Here is a 24,247-nt window from a genome sequence, read left to right on the forward strand (position 1 = left end):
ATGGTGGTACAGGGTGAAAGCGTTTGACACAGTGAAGGATGAATGTATCGCAGAAAGCAGGGAGGCTAGAAATGTAGTGTGAATATATCGTTTTTAGAAATGGCAACCTTATTGAGATATAATTGACATCATAAATATATCATTTTAACAAACGATTTTTTTTAACCATTCTGATTTTTTTTCTTAAATGGCTTATGAGTACAATTTGTATTTTTAATATAGTATCTTAGAAGCATGGGAAAGTAAAAGTCCCTTATGGAAATATTTTCATTGAAGAGCCCAATTACAACTGGATTTTTCAACCCCTTGTACTCAATGAATTATTTTAACTTCCTTGTAGCCTGCAAGAATGCTGTGTCGTGTAGCATTGCTTTATGATGCTCATCGTCCTCATTTTAGTATCATTGCAATATCTGCCGGAGATAGTACTACCCAGGTATCACAAGAAGTCCCAGAAAACTGTCAAGAATGGATAGGAGGGAAGATGGCCCCAAATGGATTAGATCATTACGTGTATAAAGTCGGGATAGCATTTAACACAGAAATATTTGGAACTTTTCGCCAAACCATAGTTTTCGACTTTGGATTGGAACCAGTACTCATGCAAAGAGTAATGATTGATGCAGCTTCTACAGAAGGTAATATTTAGACTTTTTCCCCCTGATACTATGTATTAAAAGGCACTATAACAACATTAAAAGATATGTATTGGCCCCTAAATATTCCATGGATAGGAAGGGAATAGGAAGGAAAAAGATCCCAAGTTCTTTGACTCATTGACTGTGTGATGGAATTAGAATGTTTGCATTATACCCTGGTCACTTTATACAGTCATCAGGCAAAGCTTGCTTTGAGGTTCCCCAGACTGGTATGAGTAGGTGATCAGGTCTCTTTTTGGTCTGCCAACTTCATTGGTTGATTTTATTCAGCACAGTAAAACCTTTCAGTATTAATTTGGGTAGAATATAATTTTAATGGTAATTGTGAATACACCTACAGTGTCTATTTCCATGTTCTACTGACGGTCCAGTTAACTTTGTTCATAGTAGTACATTACCTGTGGAAGAAAAGTCCTAAATACTAGCTTTCATAAGTTGATTTCACTAGTATAAAGGAGACCAAGGTGCCTTTACTAGGATCTGCTTCGTAGTCTTGGGAAGAGGTCCTGGTTTCAATATGTAGGCACCTGTGGAGATGATGAATTACTGTGTAAATTGTCTATTACTGCCTCAACTTAAATTTTATGCCAAGATCCAGCTGGATAAGGGAAGGGCATGTTAGTCTACATTTCTTTGGCTCTTGGTTGGATTTGGTGGTGGTTTAGTCACTAAGTCGTGTCTGACTTTTTGAGATCCTGTGGACCGTAGCTCCCCAGGCTCCTCTGTCTGGGGATTTCCCAGGCATGAATCCTGGAGTGGGTGGCCATTTCCTTTTCCAGGGGATCTTCCTGACTCAGGGATTGAACCCACATCTTCTGCATTGCAGGTGGATTCTTTACTGCTGAGCCACCAGGGAAGCCCCATATGAATTAAAAAAAATTTGTGGAGGGGAGTGGTTAAAGATGTGCTTCTCACAAATTTGTGGAAAAGGACATTTACAGAAAAAGAAAGTTAGTGACTTTTCCCCTTGCTTAGAACACAAACTGTTTTATACACTTTATACCTCAACTTTAAGTAATGAAAGATTTTTGCTTAACAAAATTGATTTGGAATTCTGCTTTGAATATCTGGAAGCTATATGTTGGAAATTAATTCTTATATTTAAATTTGAAAACTTGATATTATTTATTACTTTCAGTCTAGCAATATATGTTAACATTAGCATTAAAAGTTAGTATGTCTTAAAAATTATCTCCAGCTGTCAAAGTTGTTGGTAAATTAAAGACATGTTTATATATATAATATACACACACACACATAATTATACATATATAAATATATAATAGAAAATTATAGGAAATTTAATAGAAAAATAGATTTTAAAATTATTAAAAATAATTAAAAATAAATTTTAAAATTTAAAACTATAGGAAAATTAATAGAAAAATAGATTTCAAAATAGTTTAATTGTCAATAAATACTAAATATAACTGAGTAGAAGCATGTAAAAAGTGTGAGGTGCTCCTGTGTTGTTACTCCACTGTTTTAACTTTTCATTAGCCTCATTAAGAGAACAGACAACATACATAAGCTAAGAAATGTTCATCTTACCTCTGTGTAGCTGTCTTAGTGAAAGGAATGATGTTGGAAAGGATAGCTGAAATCCTAGTGTGGCTTTCCTTTGGGATTTTGTTTTATTAAAGCCACAGACCCAGATGTTTTCTAACGAAGAGTGTTGTGTCCGGTTCTGGAATTAGGAATCATTTCATCTCATTCTTTTTAAGAACTAGATAAATATACTTGTTTTTAATAAATTCCACGTTTAACATGCATTTATGGCATACCTCTTCACCCCTTGTGCTGAGTGCAAAGAACACTGGATTTTTTCCTCCTTACTTCTTATCTTACCCACTGTCCAGGTTTAGTTAAGGATAATTTTGCAAGTCTGCTGTACTACATACTTCAAGAGAAAACGGACCAACCCTTTGGATACTTTATTAGAATAGTAACTATACGGCTGAAATGAGAGCATTTGCTGTTCACAGTAATCAGAGGGGTGAGGGAAGTTGGGTAGCAAATCTTGCGTCCCACTGGTTGACTCCAGCCTTGAATTCTGTTTTTGATAGTAGCAGTTCTTCCCTTATGTTATCTTCAGGAAATTAGGTATGTTCTAACTATCTTTAAGTTTTTCTTATGAATTTCTCTTAAAATACTTGTGTAGCTTCTACCCATCATATCTCAGGGTAACAAGTTCCATAGGTTTATAATTTGTCAGGATTTCAGGTGTATTATTATAGAAGTTGGTTAATAAGGCAGCATTAAACTCTTCCTAAGTGATTTTATGAATATTGATTCTAACCTGTTCACGTTTCATCTTCCCAGAATTGCTTTCTTTTTTTTAGCCCGATCTAGATTAAAGAAACGGAGAAGGCAATGGCAACCCACTCCAGTACTCTTGTCTGGAAAATCCCATGGGCGGAGGAGCCTGGTAGGCTGCAGTACATGGGGTCGCATAGAGTCGGACATGACTGAGTGACTTCACATTCACTCTTCACTTTTCATGCATTGGAGAAGGAAATGGCAACCCACTTCAGTGTTCTTGCCTGGAGAATCCCAGGGACGGCGGAGCCTGGTGGGCTGCCGTCTATGGGGCCGCACAGAGTCGGACACGACTGAAGCGCCACAGCAGCAGCAGATTGAAGAAAAGTACTTAATTATCGAGAATGAACTGGTTCAGGCCCCCCTGGGTGCTGCACACATCTGGGTTAGATGTTGGCAGGTGTGCGTGTGTGCACATGGGATGAAATGAGCCCCAGGAGTGGTTGTGTCCAGCGTCCCCAGGGGGAGCCTCAGCTTCTTCCTGTTTGAAGAGGAGCTCTTAGTACCTAATGGCCTTTAAAGGTCGTTAAATGGAAATTAAACAAGTTTAATTTAAAGAAGCTTTTTACTGCTGAGAGGACTGGAGGCAGAATTTTGTTTCAAGACCAACATGACTAGGGAAACAGAAGTGGTTCTTGCAGGAGATTCCTCAGTAGTCGCTGGCCCGGCTCATATTGGACACCTGAGTTAATGGCCGAGATCCATTGTTTGTGGACTTTATCTGATGCCGGCACGCAAGGATTTTCTCAAGATTGTTCTTTCTGCTTCCCTAGTTCTCCTCTCTTCTGTATTGTATTTACAGTTAGTAAAAAGAGGGAATAAAAGTTAACATTGTTTTGGACTTGTTTTGAAATTCTTGTATCTTCCTGCTGAAGATACTCATTTTAAAAATTTCATAAAATCATGGCACTAAATAGATAAAATGAGAAAAACAAATACTATTTCTCACGGCACTTTTACCAAAAAGCCTGAATACTTTTAGCCCAGGGTGGAATGATTTTCTGTATAATTTGCTTTATATATTAAATAGGTAATACAAAAAGTTTTTTTTAGAGGAAAGTTGTACCATTTTAGTTTTGTTTTTATCCTAGTTACTTAAATGTGAAGAATAGTGACTTTTTAAAGAATGGGAATATAATATTGATATAGGCATAGTCTGAATCCATTCCTTATTTAAAATAAATTTATGAAGTATAATTTCCCTATGCCAAAAGAATACACATCCTTTTATTATATACTGAATTGCTCAGCACTACGCAGAGTTTAGTTTGTTTTTTTTGAGGGCTGGTTATTTGGGTTGTCACTGTGCCATTTGTATTTCTCCTTTTGACTTTTGATTAAGGAAGAAAAGTAAGTACATTATTGCTATTTGGTTAATAGTATTTGATCTTTAGTGACATGGGATAGTCTTGTTTTAGGAATGTTGGCATTTGTATAATTTAAATATCTTTTATAGTTGTGTTCTAATGAATGAGTAGGAAAGGCCCAATATTAGAGTGATTTAGGATGAAAATGCAGTTAGTTTACTTTATGAAACTTTTGCTTTTGAGGCTATTGCAAAAACTGACCGTCATTGTCTCTTCCAGAGTAGTTTTAAAATGCAGAATTTCCATGAGAAAACCATCTTTGTACCCTGATGGCTATACTAGTGTTTATGTAGCTGTTTGGTGAATAAGAAAACTTGGTTCCAAGGAACAAAGACTAGAAATTAGGACTTTTCCATTTTAATCTTTAAAGATAATTAGGATGAACTATTTTCTAATATTGAGAAATTTCTCTTGGAGGAGGATTATACTTACATGTTTATAATTTATATATAGCATTTTAATATAGTAAAAGCTCTCACTAAGCAATACAAGACAATTATACAGTCTGCTGTCATTTCATAGATAGCACAGGTTAACTTTGTACTTTGGAGACTAATCTCTGTTTAAACTTGTTATTATTTCTTCCTGAAATTTTAATAAGTTGCAAGACCATCTTTCCAATTATATTATATAAAAACTGGGTCTTAGCCCAGTGAGTTGGTCAGGTTTCACAGTGAAGGTGTCTGTGTCCCACCCAGCAGACGGCTGAGACGCACACACAGGGAGCCTGACAGGCTCAGAGTTACGTTGCGACACATTTTGCCCTGTGCTGCATTCTCCCTAGAGCTGGCGACCTCGAACAGCCGTTCATTTTTACATTGTGCCCTAGTCACCGTGCAATTTAACTGAGACTAAACTGGATTTTTCTGAAATGGCATTTGAATAGTACATTATACCATGATTTAATGTGCAGTTTAATGTGGGAAAAAGACACAAAAGGTTTTTGTTTGTTGTAGATTGATTTTCAGAGGGTTTCACTGTGCTTTACCACACAAGATTTAACCTCTCACAGTTTTCTAATCTTTTTCTATAATGGGGCAGGTATTGCTGGTAGGAGGAGAAAAGTGATTATCACCTAATAAAAATTTGTCTTATGAAAGATTTACCATGCTTTCTTTCTGCAGATCAGATTTCTCTTCACTGAAGAGTTAAATTCTAAATTCTGCTCTGTATTTTTAAAATGTTAATAACTATTTCTGGTGTGTCCCAGCCTGAGGTAGAGAAGAATATTTTTTACATGTATTCCAATTTATGTTATTTTGTTAATCTAGACCAAAAAAAAAAAAAGATTTCTGATGTGGGAAAAATACTCTGTCAAATGGGGTTTTGTACTGTTTCATTTTTAAGAACTTTAGCTCTAGCATATAAAATTCTCATACCAAAATGCATAATGTATTACTTGAGAATTTTAATGTTGTGTTCCTTTATAAATGTGTTTTTTGTTTCCATTTAGATCTTGAGTACCTGATGCATGCAAAACAACAGCTAGTAACTACAGCTAAACGTTGGGATTCTTCTTCTAAGACTATTGTAGATTTTGAACCTAATGAAACTACTGATTTGGAGAAGAGCCTTCTTATCAGATACCAAATTCCTCTCTCTGCTGACCAGCTGTTTACCCAGTCCGTTTTAGACAAATCATTGACCAAGACCAACTATCAGTCACGGTTGCATGACCTTCTTTATATTGAGGAGATAGCCCAGTATAAGGAAGTCAGCAAGTAAGTTACTTTAGAAACACTTTTCTTTCTTTCTTTTTCAAAATCTCCCCTTTGGATGGTATTGTTCATATTTAAATTAAGGAGGGGTGCCTTAATGAAGTCAGGTGGTGAACTGGCTGTTACTCAGTAGCTGTTCTTTAGCACTGTGCGTGAGCCTCTCCAGGCAAGCACTGTGCTCACCGTGGCGTCTCGTGTTCAGTGCCTCTTTGCGCTCCACATGACTCTGCGTGTTCTGGGAGTATGAGCGCATACATGGTCCTTGCTCTTCAGGAGCTTCCTCTCAGTGGTAGAGCAAACACTCAATGATTATTTTTTGAAAAATGTACAAAAACTGAAAGAGACCACATATTTTGAAAAGTAATCATGAGAGTCGTATCGAGGGAATTCATACTGGTTTCTTACATTTTAATTGTAAGGGTTGGACTGTGTAGGAACACCTCAGAGAGAGTGCAGGTTCAGTTCCAGGCCTCCGCAGTAAAGTGAATATTGCAGTAACGCCAGTCACGTGGATTTGTTGGTTTCCCAGTGCACATAAGAGTTAGTGTAGTTAGCCCACACTATTCTGTAGGCTATTAAGTTAAATAGCATTATGTCTAAAAAAAATAACATATCATAAGTAAAAATCCTTTATTGCTAAAAATTGCTGACCATCTGGCAGGTCGTCGTCTTTTTTGCTCTGGGGGTCTTGCGTCAAGTGCTGATGGCTGCTGACGGGTCAGGGTGGTGGTTGCTGAAGGTTCGGGTGGCTGTGGCAATTTCTTAAAAGGCAACAGTGAAGTTTGCTGCATCAGTTAACTCTTCCTTTCATGAACAATTTCTCTGGAGCATGCAGTGCTTTTCGACAGCATTTTATCCACAGTTAGAACTTTCAAAATTGGAGTTAGTCCTCTCAGACCCTGCCACTGCTTTATCAGCTGAGTTTATGTCATATTCTAAATCCTCTGTTGTCATTTTAACAGTCTTCACAGCCTCTTCACCAGGTGTAGATTCCATCTTAAACCACTTTCTTTGCTCGTCCATAAAAAGCAACTCCCAGCTGTTAAAGTTTTATCACAGTTTGCAGCAGTTCAGTCATGTCTTCAGGCTCCACTTCTTCTTTCCTTGCTGTTACTACCACATCTGCAGCCCCTTCCTCCACTGAAGTCTTGAACCCCTCAGTCATCAGTCGTCAACCTCTCAGTCATCCCAACAAGACTGTGACTGGTGCTGACATTTTGACCTCTTCCCGTGAATCGTGAATTTGCTTAATGGCATCCAGGATGGTGAATCCTTGACAGGTTTCCAGTTTATTTTGCTGAGATCTGTCAGAGGAGTCACTGTCTATGGCAGCCTTAACCTCCCAGAATGTATTTCTTAAAGAGTGAGACTTGGAAGTCGAAATTACTCCTTGATCCATGAGCTTTAGAATGGATCTGTGTTGGCAGAATGGATCAGCATTAGTCGTGTTGTTCATCTCCATCAGACCTCGGGTGACCAGGTGCATTGTCAGTGAGCAGTAGTATTTTGAAAGGAATCCTGTTTGCTGAGCAGATCTCAACAGTGGGCTTAAAATATTTAGTAAACTATATTGTAAACATATGTGCCATCATTCAGGCTTTGTTGTCCCATTTATAGAGCATAGGTGGAGTAGATTTAGCATAATTCTTAAGGGCCTTATAGGGTTTTTGGAATGATAAGTGAACATTGGCTTCAACTTAAAGCCATCAAATGCGTTAGCCCATAATGAGATTCAGCCTGCTCTTTGAAGCCAGGCATGGACTTCTCTCTGACTCTACAGTCCCAGGCAGAGTCTCCTTCTGAGAGAAGGCTGTTCCGTCTACACTGAGAGTCTGCTGGTTGGTGCAGTCACCTGCATTAATTATCTGAGCTCCATCTTCTGGTTGACTTGTTACAGCCTTTACATCAGTGTTTGCTGCTTTACCTTGTACTTTTACGTTAGAGATGGTTTCTTTCTTAAACCTCATGAACCAAACTCTGCTAGCTTCCAGGTTTTCTTCTGTGATTTCCTCCCTCTCTCAATTCAGTTCAGTTCAGTTCCTCAGTCGTGCCCAGCTCTTTGCGACTCCTCGGACTGCAGCACGCCAGGCCTCCCTGTCCATCACCAACTCCCTGAGTTTACTCAAACTCATGTCCGTTGAGTCGGTGATGCCATCCAACCATCTCATCCTCTGTCGTCCCCTTCTCCTCCTGCCTTCAATCTTTCCCAGCATCAGGGTCTTTTCAAATGAGTCAGTTCTTCGCATCAGGTGGCCAAAGTATTGGAGTTTCAGCTTCAGCATCAGTCCTTCCAATGAATATTCAGGACTCATTTCCTTTAAGATGGACTGGTTGGATCTCCTTGCTGTCCATGGGAGTCCCTCTCTCAGCCTGTATATAATTGTCAGGGCTTATTCTGGATGAGGCTTTGGTTGAAGGGAGTGTTGTGGCTGGTATCACGTATCCAAACAACTAAAATTTTCTACGTATCAGCAATAAAGCTGTTTTTCATTCTTACCATTTGTGTGTTCACTGAAACACAATTTCTAATTTCCTTCAAGAACTTTTCCTCTACTTTCACAACTTTGGCTGACTGGTGCAAAAGGCCTAACTTTTGGCCTGTCTTAGCTTCAACAGGCTTTCTTCATTAAGCTTATGAATCATTTCTAGCTTTTGATTTAAAGTGAGAGACGTGACTCTTCCTTTCACTTGAGGCTGATTATAAGGTTATTAATTGGCCTAATTTCATTATTGTTGTGTGTCAGGGAGTAGGGGGCCTGAGGAGAGCAAGAGAGATGGGGGAATGGCCAGGTGTGGAGTGGTCAGAACACACGCATTTGTCAACTGTTTGTTGTCTTGAATGGGTACATTTCGTGGCATCCCAAAACAGTTAAAGTAGTAACATCAAAGATCACCACCACACATGTAGTTATAGTGGAAAAGCTTGAAATACTGTGACAGCTACCAAAACGTTACACAGAGATATGTAATAAACAGTTGCTGGAAAAAATGGTGCCCATAGCCTTGCTTGACTTAGGGGTACCGTAGACGTTCAATTTGTTTAGAAAAAAAAAAATGAAACAAAAGCAATATCTGCAAAGGACCATAAAGTGCAGTAAAACGACCTATGCCTGTGCTTTTTACATGATCAGCTTAGAATTCCCTTTTTGGAAATAGGTTGAATGAAGCCTCTCAAGATTAGACAAAATGTATTTTGACTTGAGGCTGAATTTGATAGGTGTATATATATATATATATTTTTTTTTAAGATAATTTTTTCAAAGCAGTCCAGATATTAAGATTTCTTTTTATGTTAATTTTTAGTGTGAGATGTTTGGAGTTGATAAGAATAATGCTGCATTTCATTTAAGTTTTAAAATATGCTTCTGAGTTCTTTCAAGATTTTCTTTTTAACTTCTCTTGTCCTCAGCTACATATTGCTCTGCATTCCATAATGATTCCACCTTGAAGTGAAATCAGTTTCATTCTAAGATAAACATTTTCAAAAGAAATTGGCTTTGGCTGAAGCTGCTGTGTGCATGTGCATCAGAGTGTGTCATGGCCTGCTGGATCGAGGTGTTGGGAACGCTGACAGCCGGCAGAACAGGCCTGCTGCATGTTGCTCGCTGGGGCATTGTGTTGCAGTGGTTCAGGCCTCTACTGGTTCAGCCTGGCTTGGCCTCAGGAGCCCCAGGTGTTTTTTGACATATGACCTTGGTTGACTTTTGTTGTCATTTATTTAGTCAGCAATTGCACAAAAGGAAATTCACTATAGCTTTGAAGTTTTTTTAAAGTTACACTCAAGAGGGCTTCTCTAGTGGTTCAGACAGTAAAGAATCCGCCTGAAATGCGGGAGACCTGGATTCAATTCCTGAGTTGGGAAGATCCCTTGGAGAAGGGAACAGCTATACATTCCAGTATTCTGGCCTGGAGAATTCCATGGACTGTATAGTCCATGGGGTCGCAAAGAGTCAGACACGACTGAGTGACTTTTTCGAGAAGTTTAACTATTTTTAACACTGATGGAACCATATATCTTTTATCTTCTTGTTTAGTCGCTAAGTTGTGTCTGACTCTTTGCTACCCCAGCACACCAGGCTTCCCTGTCCTTCACTGTCTCCTGGAGTTTGCTCAGACTCATGTCCATTGAGTCAGTGATCCCATCTATCGATCTCATCCTCTGTCACCCCCTTCTCCTTTTGCCTTCAGTCTTTTCCAGCCTTAGGGTCTTTTCTCATGAGTCGGCTCTTCTTATAAGGTGGCCAAAGTATTGGAGCTTCAGCTTCACCATCAGTCCTTCCAGTGAATATTCTGGGTTAATTTACTTCCATGGGCTACTCTTCTGCCACTTCCAAATATGTTAGAAATTCTGTAAGCTTTAAAGTTGATTTCAAAGTGTGGCGTGTAACAGTGGAAATATCTTTGCTAATTATAGGATGTATTTTATACTCTAGGTATTTGAGTTATTAAATCTCAAAAATGCATGTTATTTAAAATACTTAAAACTTACTAATGTCTTTTTAGTTTCAGCCTATTAACCTTTTAGAAAAATTAAGTATTGGTAACTGTTACTTTGAGAAGGTCTCTGATGTTTTCTTCTTGAACATAACAGTGAGTCTTTTGTGGGAGGAGCTTAGTACTTTTATTTTCTTAGTACTTTTATTTTCCAGTGCCTCTGCCTTAAGAGTTTTGTTGCAGGGCACAATTGAGTGTCATAAAAGAACCCTCTCACTGCTTTAAAACTGAGATTAATTTTTCATGCCTAAGTTGTGACCAAGTGTTTTGGGATGGCAGATTCTAAAACAGGTGTAACAGTAAGACTTTAAATATTACCCAAGTTAGTTGAGAAAATATCATACGGTTGTAAGAATTTGTTAGAGAATAATATAAAGTAGTTGAAATGGGAATATGGTGCCTTGGAAAAAGTCAGATTATTACAAACATGTACAATTAATTCAGTGAACAAAATTACTGAGTATTCAAAGTGTCAGGTTCTAGGCTGGTCTTTGCTGATTCTAATGCAAACAAGTTATGTTTCCTTGTCCCCCCAAAGCTTAAATGGCCTTTCAAGTCTGCTTTCTGGACTAGCTGGCATTTAAGCTGAATTTTGAAAAGCAGAATTGTCAGGTGGCAAAGTAGGACAAAGGTACTTAGTTTGAAGAAGCAGGATATGAGAATTAGAGCATAGAGTTTTGGGGGAAACTGCAAGTAGGTCATCGTAATTTTCATGGAGGGTGCTGTGTGGTGGAGTGGGGTTGGTGAGATAGAAAGCTGTTTAAACTTTACCCACAGAGCTGTGTATCATCAGACTTGCATTTTACAGAGATTCTCCAGTGGTGGTTTAGAGAATAGATTTGAAGCCAGAAGTTATGGAAGGAGTTTGTTACAGTCATCCAGGTTAGAAATGCTGACATGCAGATGATTAGGAAGAAGAGGAAATAACAGGGCCTGGTGATTATGTGGTGGGGAATGAAGGTTGGTGATAGAGACAAAGTCAAGGACAACTTTTGACTGGGACCCTAGGTAAATGGAGAGGGCAATGGCACCCCACTCCAGTACTCTTGCCTGGAGAATCCCGTGGACTGAGGAGCCTGGTAGGCTGTAGTCCATGGGATCACTAGGAGTCAGACACGACTGAGCACCTTCATTTTCACTTTTCACTTTCATGCACTGGAGAAGGAAATGGCAACCCACTCCAGTGTTCTTGACTGGAGAATCCCAGGCACGGGGGAGCCTGGTGGGCTGCCATCTGTGGGGTTGCACAGAGTTGGACACGACTGAAGCAACTTAGCAGCAGCAGCTAGGTAAACAGTGCCCTTATCTGGGCTGTGTGACACATGGGAGGGTTGGTGTATGGAAGCGTGCAGGGAGGTTGGGTGCAGAGTCTCTTCTGTTTGCACTGAGTTTGCAGAGCACGTAATCCAGGGTGCGTATTTGGCAGTTGGGTTTACAGCCCTGAGCTGAGACATCTTGGAGAGGATGACCTTGGTTGGTGAGAGGGTGACCTCAGCCAACACAAGAAGAGGGCAGGGTGGGTGGTGCCTAGTTGGGAGATCGAGGATCAGGCAGAAGGGCAGGAAGGGAACTGTGGAGAGTGTGACTGGACAGAAGCCAGTGGGAGAAGCAGTTTAAAAGAAACGGAAAGTGGTTGCAAAGTAGTGATAATGAGAAACAAAGTCAGAAATGTGTTCATCACCTTTGGCAACATAGAGGTCATTTGTGAGTGAAGAATGGGCTGTAAGGGATCTCTTCTCTGAGAAAGTTCTAATGTTCACACATCTCAGTTATACGGTGATAAAAGCAAAGTAGAAATTTAACTTTATATGAAAAAACATGAATAACCTAAGGGTTCCTGTTCTTTTATAAAGCTTGTGCTCTGTTCTGCCTTGTTTTTAAGGGAGGTGAATGGGGATTGTGTGTAAGCTGGGCAGGGTGGCACACTTTTGTCTCACTTTCACTTTGTGACGTATTTTTATATGAATCTTCAGTGCACATTCCGGTCTTCAAAGAGTCAAATGTATCTGGATAACATGCAGTCTGTTTCTTTAAATTATACCCTACTTTTCTAGTTTGGATCTAGTGGAATGGTGCGTAGAGAATGAGAGAGATAGAATATGGCTTTCAGGAATCCCATGCATTACGTGTACATGTGTATGATCACACACTCAGCAAGTACTCCTAGAATTCATCTGATCCTGAAGAAAGCCATGTTACTAAATATTAAATTTATATTTATAATAAAACATTTTTATGTATTTTTGTAGCTTTGAGTATATTGTAAGTGTATTTTAAAATAACTTATAATGGAGCTTATAAATACTGTGACTTACTACGTACATAAATAGCTGTTTTATTTTTCTTAAATATTTTATTATTGCTGTTTAAATACTTCTCTAACTACAGTTTTCTAACTTTAAAGTATATAAATGGAAATTCAGAATTCTAATATATTTAAATTAGAATTGATTTCCTAATATTGTAAACAATACAGATGTTTTTGTATAGTGAAATGTATAATGTTTTGGAAAAGGATATTTCTTTCTTTTTCTTTAAGAATTTATAAGACATTCTGGACATCATGTATCCAAAAGAAGACCTGAACAGCAAACAGTTCCATACCACCACTAAAAAGTAGCCTTTCCACAAATGGGTGTATAGATTATAAAACAAGTAAATTTTTAAACCTTACTAAGAAAAAGAAAATGTTCCTATTGTTAACACTTTGTCTTCTCTCTCACAGCATCATTTCAGAATGGCAAAGAAGAGCTGTTAATTAATTTGAATATTTCTTTCCCTTCGTCTTTCTTGCCTGTGGGTTAATTTTGCCTCTGTGTGCGTCTTGCACACACATGTTCTCTTTCATGCTCACATGTGCGCATGGAGTGGGAATGGGGGATAAGATAGATTTGGGCATGAGATCTGCCTCGGTGTAGGTGTGAGCAGAAATGTATTCTGGATGTTATTCATTAACAGCACTGGAAGTGAAATTTTATGGTTAGACTCTTTCGGTAAGAACTACTTAGCATCAGTTTAATCAAAGTCTGTTGTAGTTTCAACACATACATTTCATTCTGGCTTAGGTGATTTTAAAGTCTTGATTGTCTTACTGGTGTATTCAAACAGGCTTTCACATTAAATAGTACGTGATGTTTCATTTTATTAAAAAAAAAATCTATCTTAGCTTCATATTAAATGCTCAGATTTAAAAACATGTGTATTCTTCAATACAACTAACCATGCATTTTTGTAAACATGCAGAGTTTATTCATTCACTTAAAGTTTTGCTGTTTCCAGCTTGGATTAAAGACAGAAAGAAAGTATATATAATTTGTAGCTCAGCAAAATGTAATGGATAATTAAGTTTTAATTTTTCTGTTTATTTTTATTTTGTTTTATTCTTTTATTTAGTTTTAATGTTTTGAATGTAAAAATGTTTAAATGTAAAAAATTTAAACTCATTTTTCTACTTCTGATTTAGGTTCAATCTTAAAGTGCAGTTGCAGATTCTAGCAAGCTTCATGCTCACTGGAGTTTCTGGAGGTGCAAAGTACGCTCAGAATGGACAACTTTTTGGTCGCTTTAAGCTTACTGAAACTCTTTCTGAAGATACTTTGGCTGGACGGCTGGTGATGACCAAAGTCAATGCTGTTTATTTATTACCAGTCCCTAAAGAAAAGTTAGTACAGACCCAGGGAACCAAAGAGAAGGTTTATGAAGCTACTATTGAAGAAAAAACAAAAGAATATATATTTTTAAGGATATCCAGGGAATGCTGTGAAGAACTTAATCTTCGGCCTGATTACGACACACAGGTATGGTTCGAAGAGTGGCGACTTCGCTGTGGTTGGTCTCCTTGTTAGCTGATACTCTTCTTCTGGTTTGATTTCCCTTTCTCTGCTGCAGCGAGAAGTACAGCTGTCTTGGAGTATTAATTCTGGTGGGTGGAGAATCAGACCTTTGGTGACTTTCAGAGAAAAATCGATTTTATTTAAGTAAAATCTAAAATGTTCCATTTTTATACATGGTCAAGCTTTCTGATTTCTGTTTTAAATCAGCAATGGAAAAGCAGTTTAAAGAGAAACTGAGCTAGGTCCTGGGGCCATTCTTATCTGAAGTTGTATCTGCTCTCGTGCTTTGTGTCTTTATGGATTTTTAGGTGAACTCTGCTCAGTCTGTCTGCCATATTTAAGTGGAAAGCTGCTTTTTTTTTATATCTAAATATAGCATTTGGTGAATATTATTCATTCATAGTAAATCAATACAGTGTCATAGGGTTGGTTTTAATCCTTGAGAGATGGTATTTCAGAGATGTTCTACTAATTTTGCCAAATATATTCTTCATAGAAATGGTGGAATCAGATAGCCTTTATTTAATGATTAAGTAATTAAGTGCCTCAGTTTCTTTAGTTGACAAATGAGGTTAATCATAGTATACACATCATTGGTGCTATGTGAAGTGAATATAACAGTGCCTGGTACTAAATAAAGCAAATATTACACATAAATAATTATGATTAGACAATGATGACACTTTAAAGGCATCTCTAAACTTGGCTCCTGTCAAAGGTTATCTCCACAGAGCATTCTAGCAAACTGAAAAATATCGGTGTTTACCTTAATGCTTTTTAAAGAACCTTTTTTTTTTGTATTTCAGGTTGAACTCCAGTTTCAGTTAAATCGATTACCCCTCTGTGAAATGCATTATGCGCTAGACAGGGTCAAGGACAATGGGGTTTTGTTTCCAGACATCACTATGGCTCCAACCATACCTTGGAGTCCCAACAGGTACAGTAAGCGATACCTCGTTCAGGAGGTTATGTTAATATTAAACTGAATATCTATATCAAGTAACTCAAGCATGTTTGTAAGAAAATTTCCATATATTCTTCAAGAGACATGTTCTTAGTTGAGAAAAGAGAGTGCAGGAACGCTTAGAATAAAGCATTTGAAGTTCCTCATCTGTTCTCTTCACTTTCCCTCAGAGTCTTAATGAGTTCTTTTGCTTTTCTCAACAGATGTAATTTGATCGATTGATGCCACGCAATTTAGGAATATTTCTGAGTAGAGGTTGAATAGGAAATCCAGGGCCTTTTTAAAAGTAGTTCAAAGAATTAATATAAAGTGATTTTTGAGTATGAAATACATTTTTGTAATTTAAGAAAAAATGGAGGATGTATTATAGAAGATGCTATAAAATTAATCATTGTGTAAATATTTTTCTGCTTAACTCTCTTTACACATTGTTACATGTAATTAAATATGACCCTTCTGTTTGTCTCCAGATGGACTGCAGTGGATGCCCTATGCCTGCACCTTCTTTTCACTCTCTTCCTGGTTTATCCTCTTAGCCCCCACCCAGGCTCAGCTCACTCCACGTTTCTTTAAAATCTCAGTGGCTATACAAAATGGGTTATTTTTTTCATCACTTGTGTCAATCCAGCCGTGGGAGGGGGCCCTGCTCCGTCTCTAACAGAGGCTCTGGTTATCTTTAATAAGTGATTTCCAAGGTCACCCTCAGTGTTGACAGGAGCTGGCAGACAGGGAAGCATGAGCAAAGAGGATCACGGGGGAAGTTTGTATGGGCCAGGCCTAGACGTGACTTACATCATTTCCCCTCACATTCGTCTCTTCTGGTCCTAAAAACAGAACAAAGCAAAATACACCTTACGGCACAAAATCCACGTCACTTCTCCCTGCTCTCACTGACTCCTGCTACCCCTTCCCTGTGTTTCTTTTTATCGCCAACATTCTTGAGTGGAAACAATCAGCCTGGTTCTGGCATTCTTATTTACCCATCCTGTAATCTCTGTTCTCTACTTTCTCACTCTCCTGAGAGCAGTCAGAGATCTGCCAGTTGTAAAAACCCCTGACATCTCACCTTTCTAGCTCTCATGTGATTGGCTTCTCTGCATCCTTCCTCCTCTCTGTCCGTAGACCAGTGCATATTTAGAGCTGCACTATTTTGGTAGCCTTCAAGCTGATCGTCAGTCCCACTAGTTCTGTGGGCTAACCCACATATTTCTTTCTTCCAAAGTTGTTTTGCTAAAATAATCATTTCATTTCATTACATACACACCCCTGAAGGCGTCTCCTGCATATGTGGATAAAATCTGAACATCCTAATACAAAACTTTCATTATGTGTCTCATTGACAGTGCTTTCCAACAGTATCTTTTCAGATTTCTTACAGTTTTTCCTACTTTACTCTCCCTTTCTTCCTCTAAATCCTCATGTACTAGCCATATTGAATTACCTTGATGTTTGTTCAGTTTGCCCTGCACTTACTTGCTTCCTTATCTTTAAAAAAAAGACCTTAAAAAAAAAAAAACTGGTAAAATCTACATAAGACTTAACCATTTTTAAGTGTATAGTTCAAGAGTGCTAACTATATTCACAGTGTTTATAATCTCCAGAACTTTCTCACCTTGTAAAACTGAGACTTCATGCTCATTAAACTCTATGTTTCCCCCTCCCCAGCCCTGTGTTCTAGCTCTGCTTTTTTTCCTCCCTGAAACCATCTTTGCCCAGTATTGCTCTATTAGAGAATCTGTCTGTCCTTTAAGATTTAGTTCAGCTTAAGTGCTCTCTCCTAAAGAAAATGAACCTGACCTTTCCATTTCAGTATTTCAGCAGATACTTACTGATGCCTACTACGTGCTTGTTTCAGTCGGTTTTGTGCTTTCAAGCATAATTTCTCCAACGTTAATTTTTTCAGTTGTATACATTTCTGTTCTCATTAGACTCTGATCTTTTTAGAAGAGACCATATCTTATTTCTCTTTGAGTCTCCAGCATGGCCTCGCACATTATTAATATATGACACATTTAAGTTAATAAGAACATCATGTTTAAAGAAGAAAATTAGGATTTTAAATGTGAAGCCATACCAGTAAACTTTTAGGTGTTTCCTTGATATACTCACTTCTGAAAAATGTTTTGTATATAGCAGTATATTCAGGTACCACTGATGGTGTTAACTGCAACAGTAAGGAAAGGTCAAGTAGCAGAAAACTTTCAAGCAGGAAGAGAGTTCATATCACTATAATTTAAAAAGCAATTAAAATGTATCTGAGTCTAGGAGTTTTAAGAAACTGTTAGCTATTTAAAATCTTTTCTGGAATAAGATGAAATATGCAAAGATAAATGAAATTTAGAAATTATTCTTGAAGCTGTAGCCTATAAATTAATAATAACAATGCATTAGACCAGGAAAAAAAAGAACTTAATATTAAATTGGTTCAGGAAACAAAATAACCTTTAAATGAAGAGTAAATGGAGAGACTTTACATTTTTTTAATTGTGAAAATCAGAAGTTTTACCAGCATGTTTATTGTAAATCTTCTTCTTTATTAAGCAGGTGGTACAATAAATAAAGACAGTGTATTTTACTTACTGGCTTTCTATACATGTTCATTATTCATAACCAGAAACTAGAGAGACAACACATGATAAAGTTTCTCATCTACTCTGAAGCATTTATTTACACTGAAACAATTGACAAATAGAATGGCCAATATAAATAAAACAAAAGATACCAACATATTTTAGAATTATACCTATAAATCTATCGTTAATCTCTTAGATTTTACTTAGGTATATATCGATAATCTAATATCTGTCTCATTAAAGTTCCCAAATTTGAGAGATGAGAGGATATTTTAAGAACATTCTTGTATTTTCAAAAGTGTGCTCTGGTCAAATAATATAATAATATCTTATTTTTCTGAAATCTTTAGAAAATATTATAGTAATAGAAGTCAGCATTAATTTTGCACTTGTTGCTCAACTGTTTTTCTTAACAGCTTGCATGCATTATCTCATTTCATCTTTAAAATATCTATCTGATGGAATGTGATTATCTCCATGTACAGATAAGGGAGCTCTTGAGGTGAGGCATCATAGAATCACAGTGGTTAGTATGGATGCAGGTAGCAGTTTGCTGAACTAACTGTGCCTTAAGCAAGTAGTAACTGAGACCCAGAGCTTGGTGGTCCAGGGCCGGTGCAGGGGCTCAGCAGTGCCGTTGAGGATGAGGTCTCCCTTTCCTCTCCACTTAGACCAGAGTTGGGTCTCCAGAGACTGGAGAAAGGAGTATTCTTGCTGGCTAGGTTCACTAATCGAGGAGGTAGAGAAGGGTGCTGTGGATGGTTTGAGTGGGACCCGTTCCACAGTGTCTGCCACATAGATCAGATTTGGACTCAGTACTCAGCTAAAGCAATTTCCTTACTTACAGAAGATGGAGCATTGCTGGGTACTGGCAGAATTGTGAGTAAATAAATTGGATGAGAGAGTCCTTGAATTTTTAGTGAATTCCTTCTAGGAAATCTAGTGTCACTGGTCAGAGTCCTTTTGGTTTTTACTTAAAAAAAAAAAAATTGTAAATATCAGAAAAATAAGTAATGACATGCTTATATGGTTAAAATTTGTTTTCTGAGGTTTTACATTAGTAGAATTTGTTTGACATTTTCTATCATAATACATAGCATTTGTTATACTTTTTTAAAACTGAAAGAGTTAAGATTTTCCATAAATAGCTAGCTTCTGTTTTAAGTACAGTGTAGCCTCATAGAGTGGGAATTGTTCTGTCTAAACCGTGTTCTCCTATTTCAGGATTGTTTTGTAGGCATTTTGCAAAATTTCCCAGAGTCTCTTTGCACACCCTTCCTATTTTGGTTCACATCTTTCTCATTTTTACCATAGTTGCTGCAGTCTTTAGTACTATAACTGTAGTTGTGAGAAAGAATGCTGTTGATTCTCCACTTAGTTTGATCCCTTTCAGCATCTGCTGTCCATTTAAATCTTCAAAATTAGCCAAGTCAGAGAAGTGACACTAATAAGATAGACCTCCTTAGAGAGCCATTTGTGCTGTCATGACAGGTGTCTCTGCCCTGAAGAATATGACACACCTGTCTTACTTGTGTGTGGGAATATTAGAAAACATTTCATCTTGTTTGGCCTTAAACTGTTTTCTTTTTTAAATTATGAAAGTATGATAGTACATTTATAGGAAACTTGGAGAATACAGAACAAAGTTACATAAAGTTCTACTATAAAATTATTTTTTGGGTAGATGAATTAAGATTTTTAGTTGAAGTTTCAGTATCAAACTCTCAAAAATTAATAGAATGAATAGAAAAGTTAAAGGATATGATAGACCTAAAAAGCACCATGAACAAAACCTCTTATTTTCTAAATTAAGATCTTTATAAAAGTTTGATATCTCTTAATCAGTGACACACAAAGGTTTTTATTTTTCTTTTGTTTTAGATTTTACTGAGAAATCTTGCAGTGGTTTAGAATTTAAAAATTAGTTTTCCTTTGGCATTTAATTTGCTATGCAAAGAAACTGCTAATACGTTATTACCAGAAAAAAAGTTTTCTGGTGCTTTTATGGAAGAGGGAAAGTACATTTCTGAGACATTACTGTCACTGTTTGAAGACGTGGCAGCAGCTCGACTAGAAGTGTGTTGTGATGTCTTCAGGTTAGTGATCAGAGTCTTGTGTGCCTGGAAAGGACAAGATGACTACAGGTGAATTCTGATCATCATAGTAAAATACCCTGTACTGACTCTGTTTGGGGAATTATTTTTTTTTTTAATTTTATTTATCTATTTGTCTGCTCTGGGTCTTAGTTGTAGCATGTGGGATCTAGCTCCCTGACCAGGGATCGAACCTGGGCCCCCTGCACTGGGAGCTCAGAGTCTTAGCCACTGGACCGCCAGGGAAGTCCCTGGGGAAGTTTGACATGTAGTTTTAGAATAAGCATTTGGTGTTAGAGGTGCTATGTTATTTCCGTATTTTTAATGGTTCATTGAAATTCAGGATACCTATATGTCGTGTTATGTTTAAAATAACTTAGATTTTAATTTTCTTTAGGCAATGGGACGAACAGTTGGATCCTCGGCTAAATGCAAAACAGAAAGAGGCTGTTCTGGCCATTACCACCCCACTTTCAATACAGTTGCCTCCTGTCCTCATCATCGGCCCATACGGGACGGGCAAAACATTCACTCTAGCTCAGGCCGTCAAGCACATTCTCCAGCAACAGGAGACCAGGTAAGATGGCCGTGCGCGTGCTCTGACCTCATCAGCAGGGCACAGCTCGTGTCCTTGTTGTGAAAACAGAGCAAGGGCTAGCAAGACAGTTTTCATCTTGCTTGTAAAGATTTTAAAAATAAAATTATAAAAAGACCCCAAAAGAGCCCACACTCGGACCCCAAAGCACTAAAATTTGAATTTTCTGAAAACATCTTGTTTTAAAAAATTGGTAACATAGAGAATAGTAGCTTTTAAATAGTCATCAAAATGCTGAGTCTGCTAAGAGTTGTGATAAATATTAGAGTTAAAAGGGTTGGGTTTTTAAAAAATAATTTTATATGATTTAAAAATAATTTGGGGGAAGTTTTCTCCTTTACAGCTTAGAGAGTAATTAAGCTTTAAGAATAATTGCCTAAAAGAGTAATTGAATATGTTAGAGGTTACTGAGTAGGTTGAGGGAAATGTATTATATTAAAATGGCCACTGCTTTTTTTTTGGTGTTATACTGCTTGAATAGTTTTGTGTTGTATCATTCTTTTTATTTGCACCATTTATTTCAGCAGGATTCTCATTTGCACCCATTCTAATAGTGCTGCTGATCTCTACATAAAGGATTATTTACATCCATATGTAGAAGCAGGCAATCCCCAGGCAAGACCTCTCAGGTATTTTTTTAAGGCTTATTATGTATCTGTATCATACTTTATTATTCTTAAGAAAAGGTGTCTATTAAGATTTCAGTAACATTGAGAAAACCAAAATCTTTAACTATGCATTGGCATTTGGAGGTTATGCCTTTTGAAGAAACTATTTAAGGAAAAGTTTTAAAATCTTTGACCATTCATTTCTTAAACATTAAGAGAAAGACATCCTTTTTTAAGTTTTGTATGTAAAGAAATGTTGTTACAATCTAAGCCAGTTTTGATGTGTTCCTCTAAAAACTACTATGACAAAATAATACATTTATGATTATACCAATTTTAATTAAATTTGTAGTATATTTTGCATGGCAGAGTAGTCATGCAGTGATAGTTCAGTATGGAAATAAAATTTTGACTGTGATCATGCAGGTAATTTAATAGTCACTATACATTAGAGAAGCTTGAAATTGAAGTGATTGCTGCAACAAAATGTAACTGACTGGTGTTTACAACTCTTTGCTATCATTTAAGAGATAAACTGTCAAAGAAAATTCTAGGTTAATGTGGGTCCTCTAAGTGTGTATGGATATGAAATGTTCTTAAATACAGGATTGTGGGGGAATAAAATCCTTTTCTTCAGAAAACAATAAAGAGTCATTAAATGGTTATTTATTATACCATTTGCTTTCATTGTTATATGAATTAATATTTAGTTTTGCCATTTTACAAACTAATATGTCATGCCCTGTGTTGTTCAAATACAATTATTGTTTAAAAATTAATTTCTAACCACACTTTTGAATCATAATGCACTAACTTTTTATTTCTAGCTGAGCATAGGCATGGAAAAATGAGGTTACACTATTTAATTCTTTAATAACCATAAGCAAAGCCATTTGAATGAGGTAACAATTCCATGAAGAAGAACAGAAGAGAAGAAAGTGGCCTGGCCTGTTAGCACAGGCGTTTACGCTGTACTGTTCCTACTCTCAAGACGGATGAGAGAAGAGATCATTATTTTAAGTAAAATTCAGTTTTATTTGATAAGAAAATATCACATGCATACAATCACTATAAATGAAAATGTGGTATCTACCAGTGGATAAATTAATCAGTAACTAGTTTGCTTCATATTCTAATCTTTTTTAGCTCATAAGTGAAATTGAGTTAGCAATAGCATTTTTGCTATGCGTGTTCTTACTTCAGTGGAGAGAAGAGATTTTATTGTTGGTAGAGCTTGTGTGTGTGCTTATGTCTGTATGTTTGTATATGTGTGTTATGTAGGAAGTGTGACAGTCTCACTTATCATTGTACTCGGCTTGGAAACAGTGGGGTGAAGGCCCCTCCACTCTCGGCTGACCCACCATAGGTCATTTGGCCTTGAGGGCATGACAGCTGTTGGTGATAAACACTGAAATCCATTAATTGACTAGCATTGTGTTTGGCTTTTCCTGTGTAAAATTATGTTTGATGAGTTATAATCCAACATATTCCAGTAGGGTGGCCCAAGTACAGAAACTTGCCCTCTGGCAAAAGATACTTAAATTTATTTAAATAAAAATTTCATGTTATTTCATTTAGTAAGTGGAATAAAATAAGAAAAGGCTTGGCCTCCCCATTTATTTTCTTTATGTGGTCTTATATTTTCACCATAGTTTTATGTTGAGGAAAGATGTTGACTTGTGAATGTGTTTCCTAGAAAAGTTAGTACATTGAAATGTTAGAGTTTCTTAGGACCATCTGTTACAGCGAGTGTTAGTTGCTCAGTCATTTCCAACTCTTTGCGACCCCGTGGACTTTAGCCCACCGGAAATTCTCAATTCCCGCCATGGAATTCTCCAGGCAAGAATATTGGAGTTGGTTGCCATTTCCTCCTCCAGGGGATCTTCCCGATCCAGGGATTGAATCTGGTCTCCTGTATTGCAGGCAGATTCTTTACTGTCTGAGCCACCTGGGAAGCCCAATAATCATATTACGTGAGATTAATTAATGATATTCCTAATGGACAACAAATATGAGAGGTGTGGGAGCTAGAATAGAGAAAATTAGAATGGCTGAGCACTCTGGGGAGATCAGCTTTGTCTGAGTTGTCCCAGGATTCAGGGGAGAGGACACCAGGGGACACTCATTGTCCACATATGACCTTGAAGATGTGTTGTCTGTAGAGTACAAGTGACACTGACAACCTTGCCTCTCACCCTATAGTTTAGAGGGGGCCTAGCACACGCGATAAAGGGAGAGAACGGCCATAGAGAGGAAGCAGTGAAAGCAGTGAATGTGTTTAAATATGCACACTTAGGGTTAAAACATATAAAATTCTATAGTTATCAGGAGTTGAGCTTAAATTGGGCTTCCCAGGTGGCGCTGCTGCTGCCGCTAAGTCCCTTCAGTCGTGTCCGACTCTGTGCGACCCCAGAGACGGCAGCCCACCAGGCTCCCCCGTCCCTGGGATTCTCCAGGCAAGAACACTGGAGTGGGCTGCCGTTTCCTTCTCCAATGCGTGAAAGGGAAAAGTGAAAGCGAAGTCTCTCAGTCGTGTCCAACTCTTCGCGACCCCATGGACTGCAGCCCACCAGGCTCCTCCGTCTATGGGATTTTCCAGGAAAGAGGACCGGAGTGGGGTGCCATCGCCTTCTCCACCCAGGTGGCACTAGTGGTAAAAAAAAAAAAACCCGCCTGCCAATGCAGGAGGCATACAGTTTCACTCCCTGGGTCAGGAAGATGCCCTAGAGGAGGGCAAGGCAACCTATTCCAGTATTCTTGCCTGGAGAATTCCACTGGACAGAGAAGCCTGGCGGGCTACAGTTTATGATGTCACAGTGTCAGACACAACTGAAACGACTTAGCACCCACTCACGACCTTAAATCGGAGAAGGCAGTGGCACCCCACTCCAGTCCTCTCGCCTGGAGAATCCCATGGACGGGGGAGCCTGGCGGGGTCGCACAGAGTCGGACACGACTTCACTTTCACTTTCACTTTTCACTTTTTTTTTTTTTTTTCTTAGAGAGTAACTTTTTTTTTTCTTT

The 24,247-nt window shown here is 37.8% G+C and overlaps 1 protein-coding gene across 8 annotated transcripts in view; it reads left to right on the forward strand.

Annotated features, from left to right (window-relative positions):
* Positions 1-24,247, forward strand: part of HELZ (helicase with zinc finger) — a 146,310-nt gene that overhangs the window by 51,751 nt on the left and 70,312 nt on the right. For 7 of the 8 annotated variants that reach the window (XM_070388910.1, XM_070388908.1, XM_070388907.1 and 4 more), the window contains 6 exons: positions 341-638; positions 5,799-6,066; positions 14,021-14,354; positions 15,197-15,327; positions 20,418-20,597; positions 21,140-21,244. In XM_070388910.1, the coding sequence (XP_070245011.1) occupies positions 341-638; positions 5,799-6,066; positions 14,021-14,354; positions 15,197-15,327; positions 20,418-20,597; positions 21,140-21,244 (1,316 nt within the window). The remainder of the gene's footprint in view (positions 1-340; positions 639-5,798; positions 6,067-14,020; positions 14,355-15,196; positions 15,328-20,417; positions 20,598-21,139; positions 21,245-24,247) is intronic. The other variant, XM_070388911.1, reaches the window with a different exon arrangement.

Source organism: Bos mutus, chromosome 19, assembly GCF_027580195.1.
Source record: "Bos mutus isolate GX-2022 chromosome 19, NWIPB_WYAK_1.1, whole genome shotgun sequence".
Classification (NCBI taxonomy): Eukaryota; Metazoa; Chordata; class Mammalia; order Artiodactyla; family Bovidae; genus Bos; species Bos mutus.